Source organism: Onychomys torridus, chromosome 4, assembly GCF_903995425.1.
Source record: "Onychomys torridus chromosome 4, mOncTor1.1, whole genome shotgun sequence".
Taxonomy (NCBI): domain Eukaryota; kingdom Metazoa; phylum Chordata; class Mammalia; order Rodentia; family Cricetidae; genus Onychomys; species Onychomys torridus.
The window spans coordinates 64,601,397-64,620,008 of record NC_050446.1 but is presented as its reverse complement, the minus strand read 5'-3'; the positions used below and the strand labels follow the sequence as shown (position 1 = coordinate 64,620,008).

General features: G+C 34.7%; 1 protein-coding gene across 1 annotated transcript; it reads left to right on the top strand.

Moving 5' to 3' along the window:
* The first annotated feature begins 12,143 nt into the window (after window positions 1-12,143).
* Window positions 12,144-13,076, top strand: LOC118582704 (olfactory receptor 4C15-like). The gene has a single exon (XM_036185758.1). It carries the CDS (start codon window positions 12,144-12,146, stop codon window positions 13,074-13,076), a length of 933 nt encoding a protein of 310 aa, XP_036041651.1.
* The last annotated feature ends 5,536 nt before the right edge of the window (window positions 13,077-18,612 follow it).

The window sequence follows — 18,612 nt, the reverse complement described above, 5'->3', positions numbered from 1 at the left end:
TAAGAGCTACAAAAGAAAAAGGCCAAGTAACATATAAAGGCAGATCCATAAAAATAGCACCTGATTTCTTAATGGAAACTCTAAATCCAGAAGTCCTGGACAGACTTTATTCAGACACTAAGAGACCATGGATGCCAACCCAAACTATTATACCCAGAAAAATTTTCAATCAACATAGACTGAGTAAACAAAATATTCCATGATAAAACCAGATTTAAGCAATATCTTTCCATGAATCCAGCCCTACATAAAGCACAAGAAGGAAAAATCCAACCTAAGGAAGTTAGATACAACCATGAAAACACAGGCAATAGCTAGTCCCACACTAACAAATACAAAATAAGGGCAACATACAATACTACCACCAAAAAAAATGACAAGAATTAACAGTCACTGGCCATTAATTTCCATTATATCAATGGTCTCAATTCTCCTATAAAATGACATGCTAACAGAATGGATACTAAAACAAGATCCATCCATTTGCTGCATATAAGAAACACAAAGACAGATACTACCTCAGAATAAAAGGCTGGGAAAAGACTTCCCAATCAAATGGATTTAAGAAGCAAGCTGGTGTAGCTATCCTAATATCTAATAAAATAGACTTCAAACTAAAATCAATTGAAAGAGATCAGGAAGGACAATACATATTTATCAGAGGGAAAATCTGAACGATGATGTTTCAATTCTGAATATTTATGCCCCAAATATAGGGAGCACCTACATTTGTAAAAGAAACATCACTAAAGCTTAAATCCCAAATCAAACTCCATAAACTAGGGTAGTATGAATCTTAAAAGTTCTTATTAATAAAATCAAACCTGAGGCCAGTTATTGGGGTGAATGCTGGAAGATCAGAGAAGCAGAACAAAACATAGCTACCTCACCTCGCCAGTTCCTTAGCTGGTCTTGTTTCCTCAGACTGCAAGCTTCTGAGTCCTCATCCAAATCGCTCTCAGCTGAACTGTGTTGCTCCAAAGCCTGAATGCTTATCCAGCCAGATGCTTAACTAGCTAAATGCTTAACTCACTTAGTTCCTGGTCCTCATGCCTTATATACCTTTCTCCTTTCTGCGTCACTCCCTGGGATTAAAGGCTGGATTTCTGGGATTAAAGGCTGTGTCACCAAGCCTAGCTGTTTCTAAAGTGGCCTTGAACACACAGAGATCCACCTGGCTCTGCCTCCCAAGTACTGGGATTAAAGGTGTGTACCACCACCGCCCAACTTCTGCTATGGCTTACTCTTCCCATTTTCTAGCCACCATTTTTGGCTTTGTTCTAGTAGCTGTCTATTCTCTGACCCCAGATATGTTTATTTCAGGAAACACACAATATTTTGGGGAACACAAAAGCACCACACACTAGTAGTGGAAGACTTCAACACCCCACTCTCACAGGTCTGCCGGACAGAAACTTAACAGAGAAATAAGGGAACTAACAGACATTATGAATCAAATGGACTTAATAGATATCTATAGAATATTCCACTCTAACACAGGAGAATATGCCTTATTCTCAGCAATCCATAGAACCTTCTCCAAAACTGACAACATGCTTGGTCACAAATTAAATCTCAACATATTTTAAAAAAAAATTGAAATAACCTCCTATATCTTATTGGACCACAATGCCTCAAAGTGAGATTTCGATAACAACAAAAATTACAGATATCCTACAATCTCATGGAGACTGAATAATGCCCAGTTGAATCACCAATAGGTCAAGGAAGAAATAAAGAAAGAAATTAAAGATTTACTAGATTCAATAAAAATGAATGTACAACATACCTAAACTTATGGTACACTATGAAAGCAGTTCTAAAAGGAAAATTCATAGCACTAAATGCCCCCATAAAGAAGAAGGACAAATCTCACGCTAGTGACTTAACAACACAACTGAAAACTCTAGAACAAGAAGAAGCAAACTCAGCCAGGAGAAACAGATGCCAGGAAATAATCAACTTAAGGGCTGTAATCAATAAAATAGAAACAAAGAGAACTATACAAAGAATCAATGAAACAAAGAGTTGGTTCTTTGAGAAAATCAACAACATAGACAAGCCCTTATCCAAAATACCCAAACAGCAGAGAGAGAGCATCCAATTTAGCAAATTCAGAAATGAAAAGGTAGATATAACAACTAACAATGAGGAAATAGAGAAAATCATCAGGTCATACTTCAACAACCTGTACTCCACAAAATTGGAAAATCTGAAAGAAATGGATGATTCTGGATAGATAAACTATTTAAATAGACAAATAACCCCTAAGGAAATAGAAACAGTGATTAAAAGTCTCCCCCCCCCCCAAAAAAAAGCCCAGGGCCAATTGGTTTCAGTGCAGAATTGTACCAGATTTTCATAGAAGAGCTAATACCAATACTTTTCACATTGTTCCACACAATAGAAACAGAAGGAACATTACCAAACTCTTTTTATGCCGCCCCAGTTACCCTAAAATACCCAAACCACACACACATGCAACAAAGAAAGAGAATTACAGGCCAATCTTCCTCATGAGCATTGATGCAAAAATACTCAATAAAATACTGGCTAATTGAATCCAGGAACACATCAAATTATCCACCATGACCAAGTAGGCTTCATCCCAGGGATGCAAGGATGGTTCAACAGATGGTTCAACATATGAAAATCTGTCACTGTGATACATCATATGAACAAACTGAAAGAAAAAAGAAGACATGATCATCTCATAAGATGCTGAAAAATCCTTTGACAAAATTCGACACCTCTTCATGATAAAGGTTCTCAAGAGATCAGGAATAAAAGGAACGTACATAAACATAATAATAAAGGCAATTTACAGCAAGCTGACAGCCAACATCAAATCAAATGGAGAGAAACTCAAAGTGATTCCATTAAAATCAGGAACAAAACAAGTCTATCTACTCTCCCCATACTTATTCAATATAGTACTTGAAGTTCTAGCTAGAGCAATAAGACAACAAAAGGAGATCAAGGGGATACAGATTGGAAAGGAAGAAATCAAACTCTCCCTATTTTGTAGACAATATGATAATATACATAAGTGACCCCAAAAATTCTACCAGGGAATTCCTACAGTTGATAAACTCCTTCAGTAAGGTGGCAGGATACAAAATTAACTCAAAAAAATCAGTAGCCCTACTATATACAAATGATAAATGGGCTGAGAAAGAAATCAGAGAAATATCACCCTTTACAATAGCACAAATAATATAAAATACCTTGGGATAACTCTAACAAAGCAAGTGAAAGACCTGTATGATAAGAACTTTAAGTCTCTGAAGAAAGAAATAGAAGAAAATATCAGAAAATGGAAAGATATCCCATGCTCATAGATAGGTAGAATTAACATAGTAAAAATGGCAATATAACCAAAGCCAATCTACAGATTCAATGCAATCCTCATCAAAATCCCAACAGAATTCTTCACAGACCTGGAAAGAACAAAACTTAACTTTATATGGAAAAACTAGGATAGCTAAAGGAATCCTGTACAATAAAACATCCTCTGGAGGCATCATAATCCCTGACTTCAAGCTCTGCTATAGAGCTACAGTAATAAAAACAGCCTGCTACTGGAATAAAGATCAAAACATGGACCAATGGAATCAAATTGAAGACTCTGACCTTAATCCACACACCTGTGAACCTATGATTTTTGACAAAGAAGCCAAAACTATACCATGGAAAATAAAGCATCTTCAACGAATGTTGCTGGCATAACTGGATTTCAACATGCAGAAGATTGCAAATAGATCCATATCTGTCACCATGCACAAAACTCAAGTCCAAGTGAATCAAAGACCTCAACATAAATCCAATTACACTGAACTTGATAGAAGAGAAAGTAAGAAGTAATCTTGAACACATTGGCACAGGAGACCACTTCCTAAATATAACACCAGTAGCACAGACACTGAGAGAAACAATTAATAAATGGGACCTCCTGAAACTTAGAAGCTTTTGTAGAGCAAAGGACATGGTCAATAAGACAGAGCAACAGCCTAAAGAATGGGAAAAGATCTTCACCAATCCCATATCTGACAAAGGGTTGATCTCCAAAATATATAAAGAACTGGAGTAGCATACAGAAGATCTCACAAAGCCGGACTGGTGTGTAAGGTTATATATCAAGCTAGCAGATAGCTTTGAATGAATTGTCAACATGGTATTGATTTTCTTCACACCTCACAACTGCAACAGAGTCATTTATTTCACAGGAGCTTATAATTGAGAATTCCTGAGAGAAACCTCCTCTGCTGACTAGTAGTTCCAGAAGGTACTATGTGGGCTTTAAGAGGACTTGAAGAGGCATCCAATGCCATCCTCAGCTATGGGCTATAAGTGCAACAACATGGCGGTGTCAAGTAAACTATGCCTAAAGGTGTAATAGTGCCATAACTGTGTGGAGGGTCATCAATCACTTCCAGATTGGATTTGAATTATGTGCAAGAAGAGGTAATACATACTAGGTAATGCAAAATTTGTTAAATGCCTATGAATAGTGAGGTCACAGGTCTTCATGAAGAAACTACAACTATTATTCCTCTAAATGAACAAAGCATAAAAATGCCTTCTAAATATCCATATTTATATCACTTAAATATTCTCAGGTATATAAGTATAAATGCAGAGATTTTCAGCTAAGTGCCAAAAATAAGTAAATGTTCAATGTTCATGCAGAAATTGGGCAGCTATATCAACTCTTCAAAGAGCAAGAAATAGCTCAATATAGAGGACAATGCGGAATATAACACCAGGGGATATGGAGGTATACTGTGATACATGTCCTTTAGGTGTGATATGGCCATTTAAATCCTTAAAAAACATCAGGTTGTGGTTACCTGCACAACAATGGCAAATAATTTATCCTCCAATATTCCATTATAAATAGGGGATGGAGCCATGAGATTCCACCCCTCCTGAATTTAATGATGATGTTAAAGATGTCAACATGTGTGTAGCCACCAGTAACTTTCCAATGGCTCATTCATACCTTTCTATCCATGCTCATATGAGCAACCACAAATAACTCATTGGTCAATGAAGACATATAAATATAGGAGGATATTACTTGAAAAGAAGCAGATCTACAAGATGGGAATAATAGAGAGTTATGTGGTTAATATGAGCATAATACATGTTTACACATAAGACATTGTTCATAATTAGTAAAAATAAAACAAAAAATTATTAGAGAAAATAAAAAAATTTCTATATATATAAAACCATATATATGTGTATCATTTATTTCCTTCTAAGAAAATCTGTTAGTGTTTCTCAAAACAGTGAATATATTTCTGACAGATAGATTAAAACATTCCTTGTGATAGAAGGAATTTTTTTTTAAAATATTGTAGAGAGATACTGTATTCCATCCATTGTAAAATTGTGTTCTATATTTGAAACAGTTTGTGTAGAAGAACATTATAAAATGAAACCAAAATGTAATTTTTAAAAACACACAAAATATGTTTGAGTGGACATGAAAGCATTATGAATATTCTTATAATTATGCAGAAAAGTATGTCTTAGAATCCCATGAGGCCAGGCATTTTCGAAAAACCCAGGGGACTAAAAATCAGTCTCACAAATTCATCATGTCTTGAGAAAACCTCTTTAAGTTCTGCATTGAGAGAAGGAAGAGTTTTGGTTCCTTCATTTAGGTTTTGCTCATCAACCATCATGAACACAGCATATGAAGCAGAGGTAATGTTCTCTTATCTCAGACAGAGCTGTTCTCCTGCCCTCCCTTAGATATGGGTGGAAGATATTGAAGCAACAGAGAATTTTAGTCAAGACTGATGGACACTATACCATAGAGAATAGGAAACATATACCTTCATAGTATTTCCAGAACTAACATAAGGTGAGGCTTATAGGGCCCACAATTGTAATTTCAGGAATGAATCTAATTTGTGATATTTATTTAAATCTTAGAATTTGTTGACATGTTATTGTTTAATGCAGCAGTGGAATTTTCAATTCATAATTATTTGATTTTGAGAGAGTTACATAAATTCTATGTCTAGATTCCTTAAATTCATCAAGATGTGACCAAAGTCCATGGATCCAGCAGCAAATAAAACAATATATGAGGAGCCAAGAGAACAACACTTCACATTAATTATTGCTCAAATGGCCACAGTGCTCAAATAGTCCTTTGTGGAGGACAAGCTCTCTTCTTCTTTGCTTCCTTCTTTCCTAGGTCCCTTTCTTAATTCCCTTCTTCCACCATCCCTCTCTCCAATACTTTTTTTCTCTTTTTCTAAATATGTGGTCACTTATGTACCAGTATATATAAAATGTGATGTTCAATTTGGAATACAGTATGCTCTGTGGTTTTTATACTTTTTTTAAACTAGGAACATGGTGAATGGAAGTGCTACCATACCACAGACTGTTATTTAGATCAAGCATAAAATTTTCTCATTACATGAATGTATATTAGCATTTTCTATAAGGAAGGACACTAAATGTCAGAAAGTGAGATGGTGTCCACCTACATTCCAATAAGCATAAGGTTTCTACCTCAGAACTGTTCAGAAACTTGTGTGGTTTAATCTCTGTACTTGATTATTGATAATGCTGGTGTGGCCTGTGTTTTAAGAAAAGCTTAATCACCAAGACATCCAAGAAGTTTCAGAAACCCGATAGGAACAACATGAAGGGAGCAGAGAAAAATCCCTTCCCCTACATACCAGAAATAAAAGGTAAGTAATTTTGAGACATTTAGGGAATGGAGCAGAGCAACACTGAACAGAGAAAGAAATAATTAAAAATCTGAAAAGCATGTATTGCACAGTCATGGAGAGGAATTTGTTTAGCTACAAACACAAGAGATAAATCTTTGCTTTGCACATAATAATCTTTGATCAATAATATGATGTATTTATGGAACTTAACATTGAAGCAATTTCAAATAGGGTTTTAATTCATTATTGTCTGCTTTAAATGACATTCTTTTAAAATATATTTAGAAGTATTTATTTATAATGGTAACCATTCTGCTCATATATTTGTAGTTTTGAGGGTTATGTACACTTCAAAAAATGAATAGAAAGGAAATAGTAGGTTGTGTGGTAGAGCTGGGTAGACATCTTCCTAACATCACTACTCACGAAAAGGTTCAGTGTCCACAGTTCTTGCTCTGAGAGTCCTGAGCAAGATCAGAAATAATTGTAGAATTTTCAAATGCATGGCTGTTAGGGAAAAGAAGGTAATAGAATATTTCAGGAGAAATACAAAGAAAATGAGCTAGTTCACACGTAAGAATATGTGTCTAAAATCAAAGAGCATTTGAAATGAGAAAGGGTTGAGTCAATGGTAAGGTCATTCATAGAAAGATCATAGCATAAAACTGTGTGATGCTATTATGTTAGCCCATTCCTTCCACTTTTGTTAATATATTGGATGGTTTGTAAAGTTCACACACTGTTTGTCACAAATTTAAAGGAAAAATGCCTTGTTGGAATTAGTTGATGTTTTTGTAACAAATGAAATACATAATAATTACCGTTGTTTTCTAGACAATATAAAATGCTTTATCTTTCATGTTTTAATGTTTTATTTATACTAGCATGATGTAGTGGCTTATTATATTCTTATTTTCACGTTATATACCTCATGAATGTTTTCCATATGTCTTACATTTTATATTTGACAGCATTGCATTTTGCGACAGTATAAAAATTTTGTGAAATTCCCTCATCTCATTTTATTTTCAGAGTACAATTTGAAAATGGAAATAATATTTCAGAATTAAAAATAGGATTCTGGAATAATTTCCAATATGTTTTTAAATGTATTGAATGAGTGAATACATTTCATTGCAATTAGAATACTTTATGATGTGATTATAATAAAAACATTTCTCTTTTGACTGATCAATATTTCATCTCAGTGTGGCTATGTATGATGATGATATGAATAGTCACAGACATTTTTAATTATGGTTTTTAGAATATGACCAATCACAGTGAATTTGGTTATGTAAGGTGTCACAAGATTGTGGTCCTATGATCCCCAAAATTGAAACTGGAGGCTCAAGAGCTCAAAGTCATTGTAAGCTTGAATGAAGCTGTGTCCATCTTGGCTGTAAAACACCTTGTCAATTCCAATTTGTATTCATGGACTATAATACTCGAGATATGATAGTTTGTCCAATCATGTGACTATTTACACATGAAGATATTTTGTTAATTATTTTAAAGGTTTTTTTTTCATTATTTGAGAATTTCAAGAGTAGAACATATTTTGTTCATATCCATCCTATTCCCATTCTTCTAGGTCCTCCTGTAGGTGAGTTAAAAACTTCTTTAAATTTCTACTTAACATTGTGTTTATTCTCATTTTAGATGAACAGAAGGTTTTGGTTTATTAATTTTTGAGTTTCAATTGATCCTGACATAGTGCTTTAATAAGAGTTTATTTTGCAAGTCTATGAAGTAAACAAGGATATATTAGCTTAACCAAATAAGAGATTTTATGTGTTTCAGCTCAATTTTCAACTATTAGTCTTTTATCTTATAGGTATAAATTTAAACTACAGCTTCTGTTTAGGAATATCAGCTTCTAAATGATATAAAACCATAACTTGTGATCATAAATCATAGGTGCTACAAATTTAAAAAAATACTATCTAAAAATTACAATCTGGATAATCATCACATCATTTCTCTCTCTGTCTCTGTCTCTGTCTCTGTCTCTCTCTCTCTCTCTCTGTCTCTCTCTCTCTCTCTCTCTTAATTAAGAAAAATTTTCCATTCATTTTACACACCAATCAAAAATCCTCCTCTTTTCTCCTCCTGCCCCTCTAGCCTCCCCCTCCCAAACCACCCCCAGTCCTCCCCACAAAAAGAGAAGGCTTCCCATTGGGAGGCATACCAAGCAGAGAAAATCCTCCTCTTTTCTCCTCCTGCCCCTCTAGCCTCCCCCTCCCAAACCACCCCCAGTCCTCCCCACAAAAAGAGAAGGCTTCCCATTGGGAGGCATACCAATCAGAGGCAAGTCCAAGTCCCTCCCTCTGCCTCAAGGCTGCAAGAGGTGTCCCAGAATAGACAGTGGGCTCAAAAAAGCCAGCTCATGCACCAGGGATGGATTCTGACCCGACAGCCAAAGCCCCCCAGGTAGATAGGGTTACACAACTGTCTTGCCAAACAGAAGGCCTACCCTAGTCCCATGCAGGCTCCACAGTTGTTGATCCAACTTTTAAAAGTTCCCACTAGTTTGGTTTGGTCATCTCTGCATGTTTTCCCATCATTATCTTGATGCACTTGCTCATAGAATCCCTCTTCTCTCTCTTTACCTGGATTCATGAAGCTCTGCCTGGTGTTTGGCTATGGATCTCTTCACTTGTTTCCTCAGTCACTGGAGAAAAGCTCTGTGATGACAGTTAGGGTATTCACAGATCTTTTCACTGGGGAAAGCCAGTTCAGTTCAGGCACTCTCTCCAATAGTTCTAAAAGTCCAAGCTGGGGTCATCCTTTCAATCAGAACTAATGTGCATCTTAAGTAAGCATAAAAGTTTCAGCTAGCATTTATTTAGTTTTAAAGTTAACATTGGCCTTTGTTTCCCTTGAAAACTTCCACTCGGTTTTGCTGTTTTGTTTTGTTCTATAAGACAGCTGTTAAAGGGGTAGGGGATTTAGCTCAGTGGTAGAGTGCTTGCCTAGCAAGCACAAGGCCCTGGGTTTGGTCCTCAGCTCTGGAAAAAGAGAGAAAAAAAAAGACAGCTGTTGAAACAGGAGTGTCTGTGAGTGAGGACAGAGCTTTAGCATTTCATTACTGATTAAGAACTTTAGACCTTGCTTTGCATTGAAACCATAAAAGCATCATATTTCATATAAACCCATTGAACCAAATGTTACACATTGTGAAAACATATCAAGAAAAACACTTGGAAGCTTTGGTTTGGAAAAACATGAATCTCATATAAAATAATCTTCCTTGCTCTGCATCATTAACTGAATTCCCCATTTACTTAACAATCAACATCTCTTCTTACACTTCTGCTTACATCATTATTTTGATGTGATTTTCACAAAGAGCTTTCAATTTCTGTAGGTTTATTAAATTTTCAAAACATCCAAACTCGTCCTGCTCTACAAGAAAAGGTAGAGGTCTAAATCTGAGGAAAAAAATCACAAAAATCTGGAGCAGTTTTTATGTCCATGTATATTGTCATTTTAAGGAATGATGAGTTTCATTCTGACATTTCCTTCATAGACACTACCATCCATGATCTCCTTACTCACTGCAGTTCTTTGTTCATTTTGATGATAAATATGATAATAGAATGAAAACTGATAAATTATGAGGTGATCATATTAACAGATTACTGCCTAATCCAGTGACCCAGGGACCTTTAGGTTATTATTATTATTTTACTATTTTCTTTGGCTGTAGCTTATTAATGGAAACAGAGTTCACATTATAGATACTAGTGAAGAACTGAACTAGGAACATCACGGAAGTGGTTGTTTCAAAGTAAATGTATGCTGTTTCTTCTTCTACTATTACTATAATTGTAAATGTGACTGTTTTTTGCAAATACAAGTCATTAAAATCACCACCTTTTCCTATACTGTATAAATACATTAGTATTTTACTTGCAGATATGCATTAACATATATATATGTGTGTGTGTGTGTTTATATCTATGTGTGTATATTCATACTGTATTCATATAGAAAAATATATTTAGTATAATATTTCCATTATATTCAGGAGAAGATACAAATGCATTTTAAAGCCTTAACTTCCTATGGAAATTGAGTTCAAGAACTGGAATATTTTTCTAGATGACCCACATGAAGCAGCTGAATTTACAAGTGAGTAGATTTCTCCTAGCATTAATAGGGTCACACCATGAGAAATATTTTTATATTTTCTAATTTGGGTCTCCTTATATTAATTGTAGTTGAGCAAATAATTTTTTATTAACATGGTTTGTATCAATTTTATATAAATGTCAAACCATATTTTTGTAGAATTACATTTTTCCAAACAAGAGCAAATTCTATAAATATCTTGTATATATTTAAATCTCAGGACTCTAAATATTTTCAACAATTAGTTTCCTCTCTTCTGTTATATCATTTTCACACATACAGGTGATTGGTTCATCATCTTTTAATGGTCCATCTTTCACCTTATTGCTTTCATTAAAATGCTTAATTCACACATGACAATGGAATAGGATGTGGTACCTTTATAGACAGAGGGAGACAGTACAAAGACCACATCTACTCTTAAATTCTCACTGTTAAAAAAAAATCTCACTCTTTACTTTGTTAATTCTCAGGAGAGTTAATGGATGGTGGACACAATGTCTTTTAAAATCCAAGTTTAAACATCTTGTTTCTTTGAACTTAAAGTTTTACACTTGTCATATATATTTGACAATTAGGTTGAGTCTTGTCCAGTTTAATTTTTCTACTATACTTAGTCATTATGACAACAGCATCATTTTTATAACCTCCAGTCACACTGTACATTGATTAATAAAGTGAATTTTCAACAATTTTTCTATTAGCTTCATATTGTTACTGTTGTACAGAACTTTCTGTGTTATAAAAAACAGATTAATTGATTTGAATTCTAATATACTTCATGTTTTGAAACAAAATTTAAAATGTTGACAAGGTTTTCAAATTACATTTTATCTCTTCTTCTATTGGTAGATAGAGCTTCAACTCACCACTGTAGATGGCCCAAGCATACTTTGTTCAATGCAGGGAGCAGACATGATTAATAAAGTATAATCTTTGGTTTATTATTAAGGTACAGTTTACAAATGACTTTCAATATTTTACTGCAAGAAAACTTTAGAGATTGATAAAAGCTGAAAATTCCAATATGTGTCTTTCTAACACATGTGATTTTATTGAAAATATTAAAAAATATGGATATTTTAAACTATTCAATAATTCTAACTCAATTCTATGTGATATCTAATCATATTTTCAAGAAATTTGGACTACTCTCTTCTAAATGGTAATAAAGTCAATCAATACAATTTTACATCAAGATGCACCATATTCAAGATGCTGATACTATAAACTTGTGTGATATATATTTTTCTTATAATTGCAGTTTTATGAATACACTCTCCTTTCAAAGTCCTCAGGAGAATCATGCATAACCAGAGCTTTGTCAATGAATTTATACTCCTGGGGCTTTCACAGAACCCCCAAATTGAGAAAATATCATTTGTTATATTTTTATTGGTCTATCTTGCAACTCTTGTTGGTAATGGGATGATTGTGGTGACCATTGTCTACAGCCCTGCACTGCTGGGCTCACCTATGTACTTCTTCTTGGCATTCCTCTCCTTCCTTGATGCATGTGTCTCTTCTGTTGTCACACCAAAGATGATTGCAGATTTGGTTTATGAGAGGAAGACCATCTCTTTTGAGTGTTGTGTGACACAGGTCTTTGCTGTGCACTTTCTTACTGCAGTGGAGGTAATCGTTCTGGCAGCCATGGCCTATGACCGCTATGTGGCCATTTGCAAGCCCTTACACTACTCTGTCATCATGAACAGGAGGATTTGTGGTATTCTGGTGGGGGTAGCCTGGGCTGGAGGATTCTTGCATTCTATCATACAAATTGCCTTCACATTGCAGCTGCCATTCTGTGGACCCAATGTCATTGATCATTTCATATGTGACCTGTTCCCTTTGCTGAAGCTCGCCTGCACTGACACACACATTTTTGTCATTTTGGTATTTGCCAACAGTGGGTCTATCTGCATCATTATATTCTCCTTTTTGCTTGTTTCTTATGGTGTCATTTTGTTCTCTCTGAGAGGTCACAGCTCTGAAGGGCGACGAAAGGCTCTGTCCACCTGTGGATCCCATGTTACTGTTGTAGCTTTGTTCTTTGTTCCTTGTATATTAATATATGCGCGACCTACATCTCCATTTTCTTTTGAGAAAAATGTGTTTGTATTTACAGATGTCCTCACACCATTGCTCAATCCTATGGTATACACTTTCAGGAATAAGGAAATGATTAATGCCATCAGGAAAATGTGGAGGAGGCTGATAGTGGTTTCTGATAAATAATAAAACATTGTACTTACATGACTTAGGAGATGGCTCAATGCATAAATGTACTTGCTGTATAATAATGAGGACCTTTGTTTCGATCCCTAGTTGTCATGTCCAAAGCCAGATATGGTAGATCATCTTTTACCCACTGTTGCTGAGTCAGAACCAGACAGGTCCTATGGATGAACTGGACAACTAATCTCTGAATAACACACCTAGCTCAAGCCTCAGTCACTGACCCTTTCTCAAGGAAATAGGGTAGTGTGTGATAGAAAACAATGTTCAATGTCTCCTGAATGCTTCGCAGGCATGTGCACTGGCACCAGCATTTCCTACATGTTCTCACACATTACACACATACATGGACCCAATAAATATACACAAAGAAATCAAATAATTTCACTTCACAAGCTTAATGGAAAAAATAGAAAATCTACACTCACTTATGCAAGCTCTTCTCAATTATACATATTAAAAATATATAACACTAATGTATAGAGAATGCATTAACACTGTATATGAGAAATCCATTTTTGAGATCACACTTTTGCTATGCACTGAATACTCAGATTGTCCTATACAAGTTACAATCAGTTTCAATGAAAAAATATATTTTGAATTGACATCCAGAAATGATGCTTTGAAGATTCACAATAAATTTTATAGTATCCATATTGAACATATTTTATGCACTTACCATCAATAAAAACAAAATGTCCATGAAAGAACTAAAGAAAAAATACAACACAAATATAGTTATGTAGTTTTTCATAACTCATGAGTTGTATTGATTTGGAGTCTGGTTAATTATGGAGTGTGATATTTTTATGTCTTTGTAAATCTTTTAAATAAAATAAAGTCAAGAAATAATAAAAAGAAAATTAAAGTCAGTTGAACTCTACATTCTTAAAAATCTATGGAATTATGCAAAGGGATTTAGATATTAGAATACCTATTAAAATTGTTTTTGAAATTAGGAAGAAATGCCAGGTGTTGGTGGTGCACACCTTTAATTCCAGAACTTGGGAAGCAGAGGCAGGCAAACCTCAGTGAGTTTGAGGCCAACCTGGTCTACAGAATGAGTTCCAGGATAGCCAGGGCTACACAGAGAAACGCTGTCTCCAAAAACAAAAACAAAAACTAAACTAAACATAACAGAAAAAAAAAACACTATAAACCAAAAGAAATTGGGAGAAGAAACATGATGAAAATATCCTAGGGGAATATAGGTTTCTTAGTGACATTGATATTATATACACTAGAAATATAGAGAGAGGAACATAAATGAGAAACCTTATATTATTTATTTTTTCAAATTTAATATGAGAACATAAGATTTTTTTTTCACATGGCTTCTCACCATATATGTCAACCTGACTGGCACCAAACTCTCAGGGATTTGCCTGTCTATACTTTAGAGTGCAAGGATTAAACTTGTGCACAAACATGTTCATAGGAGATGGGAATTTAAATCATTAGGAATTTGTGGATTGTTGGATCTATTCTAGGAGGGGTAACTGTCATGTCAAACATTATTGCATATAGTAAGTAGCTTTCTTTCTCTTCTTAACTCTGTTTTGATATTTAAATTTTCAGTAATCTTGGCACTCTTTCTTATACTCTCTTTCCTAAGGCATTTTCACACTTTGTTAGCTTGCTCTTCTGTAATGTTTTGAACGGAAATAATAGACAACTAAGCAAAATAGGTGGAAAATGCAGGAATGGTTTAAAATGACAGTCATGGATACAGAAATGGTAGTTTCTGCTTACTGACCATTACCTAATAAATGTTACCTGAAATGGGGTACAATTCATGGTATGTGTTTATTTTGTATTGACATGCAGAAATAAAATTTAAATTAAAAAAGTAAGCATTGTGTCTTGAATTAATTTATTATAGAACTGCTGTTTTTGAGGACTAGCATTCATAGTTTTGTTGTTGTTGTTACTGTTGCTGTTATTGTTTTTATGACTCACTACAGTTCTGCATTTCCTGTGGTGTGTTAGTAGAACAGAAATACATGAAACATTGTGATAAAACTGTATAATGTTTGAGGGATCCGACAGTGGGATGAGGCTCTATCCCTGGTGCATGACATATAGCAGGTACACTTCCTTTTTCATTTTATTTTGAGATTCAAATTTGATTACAGACTTTATCCTTCCCTTTTCCTCCCTCCAAACCCTTCAGTATCCCTCATGATTGTCCTACAAATTAAAAAATCTAATTGTTCTTTCATATATATATATATATATATATATATATATATATATATATCTATTCAATCATTGTAGTGCTACTTATATGTTTTTAATGTTGACTGTCACTAGTCCACCATTTGGCATTTTCTTCCCTGGGGAGACTACTTCTGCTTCCAGCTTTGCCCAGCTGCCTATGGTTCTTTGTGTACGGTTGAAGCATTGTGGGTTTTATGCATCCTGTTTTCTGGTTCATTGGTGTTATCCTTGTTTCAGTTCACATTTGGACAGCCATGTTGGTGTCCTACACATAAATGTTCGTATCATTAAGACACTAAGAATTAACTTAAGAAATAAAGGTTTGATACTGATTGTTCAATGCCTTATGAAGCTTTGATTCCAATGTAGGAAATTAAGCCACAAGGTAAAACATTACTCTGACTATTACACAGGAAGCAAACAGATCCACTCTTTTCAATCATACATTGAATTGAAACATTATTCGGTAATCTTAACTCCTAATGTCTGATTGTAGACATTGGTAATGATATTTAAAAAAATTATTTTAGATAAGAAATAATTACTGAAAGCCATTTTTATCATTTTATTCATAGTAGTTCAAAGATTAAATTTTGTCTGAGATTTTGCTGTTTTGACTTTCCTTTCTATTCTCTGTTTGATTTTGTTTAGGTGTTTTCAGAATCATTAAAATAGTTTTAGTATTGCAACAGCATAACTGCTAATACTTAGTTTGCTTATTTTAGGCGATGTAGTTATTTAAAGATTTTTTTTTTTGAGACAGGCTCACTTATATAGCCCTGTCTGGCCTTGACACTTGCACAGTCCACATGGTCTTGACCTCACAGAGATGGCCCAGCCTGTGCCTCCTCAGTGGTGACTTTAAAGGCATGAGCTAAATTATCTGGATTTATGAACATAATTTTTGAAAATACATTGTGAGTGATAATATGTTTATGAAAATATGTATAGAGACCTAAAAGAAGGCCATAGAGAGAGGCTTTCTATTTATAAGGATAAAGTGTTTAAGAAAATACTTCCTTAAAATATAGATTAGATTAAAACACTGCTTTGCTAAGAACCTTTGGTACTTAACTCTCAGGATAGTCTTGCTATTACTGTGGGTCTTGAGTCATCCCCACACCCATAACCTCTCTTAATCTGTAACACTTCCATATCTGTCTCTTGATGAAAATGGTGTTGTTTTATTTTCTTCCTCATCCTCTACAATCAGTAAACATAAAAACTATAAAAGATAATAGTACAAATAACTTCAGTAAATATGCAAAATAAAATCTTGGGCTTTGGAGATGGTTCATTTGATAAAGATCTCACTGCAAAGTGTGAGTTTTGAGTTCAGAGACCTAGATCCCATGTGAAAATCCAGGAATGGTGCAGCATCCCATAATCTTAGTGCTGTGGAGATGGAGACGTGAATATTCTCAAGGCTCACTGCCCAGTGAGTCTAGCTGAATAGTTGAAGTTGAGTTTTGAGGAAATCTCTTACCTCAAGAAGGATGGTGAAGAGGAATAGAAGAGACCACATTGGTGACCTCTTACCTCTGCATGTATATTCATATGCACATACAAAGAAACTCATGAATACACAACACACACATACATAAAAATAGTTAATAGTACATATGATGAAAAAAATCAGAGCATAGACTTCAATAAAGAAAATTAATTTAAAGATATGAAAATGAGAGTTGTGAGTGTACTTATGATGAAGACAATTTTTAATGGAAATTAGAAGAAAGCTGCTACAATATGGAAAGTTTCGATAAATGTGAAACCACTAGATATTCACACTCAAAGTCATCTATGACAACTGGAAAGTAATTGTCCTTCTGATGGAAAACCACAAACCCAAAATTTGAATCTTAGTCCTTTTTATTTGGAAAACAACAAAATTTGAATGTATGAATAATTATATTAACTTCTATTAACACAAATTCATCACAGAAGCATTAATACACATATGTACATTAAATATATATACATATATATGTGTGTGTGTATATATATATATATATATATATATATATATATATATATATATATATAATTTTATTATCCTTGCTAATGCTCATGGTATTCCATCCTGTATTACTAGCAGAAACAGATATGGAGAATTGTATAAATAAAGGCAAGGTGTAAAATAGAAGATGCTCAGAATAGCTGAAACTGAGAGTATGAGACACACATATTGTTAGTAACAAATATAGAATAGAGTATGACTCTACCCCTCCAATTGTCAAGAAAGAGGAGGGACTGTAAGAGTGTGAATTGTTGAGACCAAGATTGGAAAAGCACAGGGACAAATAGTCAAACTAATGGAAACACATAGTTTATAAACCAAAAGCTGTGGAGCCCCCAGCTGGATCAGGCCCTCTGGATAAGTGAGACCATTGAATAGCTTGATCTGTTTGGGAGGCACCCAGGCTGTGGGACCTGGACCTGTCCTTAGTGCATGAGCTGGCTGTTTGGAACCTTGGGCTTACACAGGGACACTTTGCTCATCCTGGAAGGAGGGGCCTGGACCTGCCTGTACTGAATCCACCAGGTTAAATTGAATCCCCAGGGGAGTCTTGGCCCTGGAGGAGGTGAGAATGGAGGGGAGGGGCTAGGGGAAAGGTGGGGGCAGGGGCGGGAGGGGGGAGAACAGGGGAACCCATGGCTGATGTGTAAAATTAAAACATAAATATAATAAATAAAAAAGGAGAAAAAGAGAATAGAGTATGAAACATATCATGTGATTCATCTGTGTTGGGACAAATATGTAAAGTTTGAATTACAAGAAAATAACCCTTGTATAATGAATCCATTAACAGTGGAAATCATGATGTTTCTGTGTACTATTATTTGTAATCTTTTACCGGGATAATTTAAATTCTGCATTGTTTTACATGTGTGACTAGGTCCAATACCAGCAGGAATAAATTCTTTAAAACCAGATTGCCTCTTCCAGCCTTATTAGAAGAGGAAGAACCTAGACTGTAACTTTATACACCCTGGCTGGCTGATATACATGGGACACCAACCTATATCTGAAGAGTAACAATGGAGGAGGAGTGGATGTGAAGGGTGATGAGGAGATAAGGGTAAAGAGGAAGGAAGGGAAACTTTGTTTGGGATGTAAAAAAAAAAATGTAAAAAAAATAAAATGAAACAAACAAATCACGTTGATCTGTGTCTTTTACAGGTTGCTCATGTGCATATTACATCATATAGATGTGTTCTTCCATAGTAAATATGCATTCATATCAACTAACAGATAAGATAAAAGGTGAAATTTTTTCTTCAGTGTCTAGATTCTCCATTTTTAGTATTT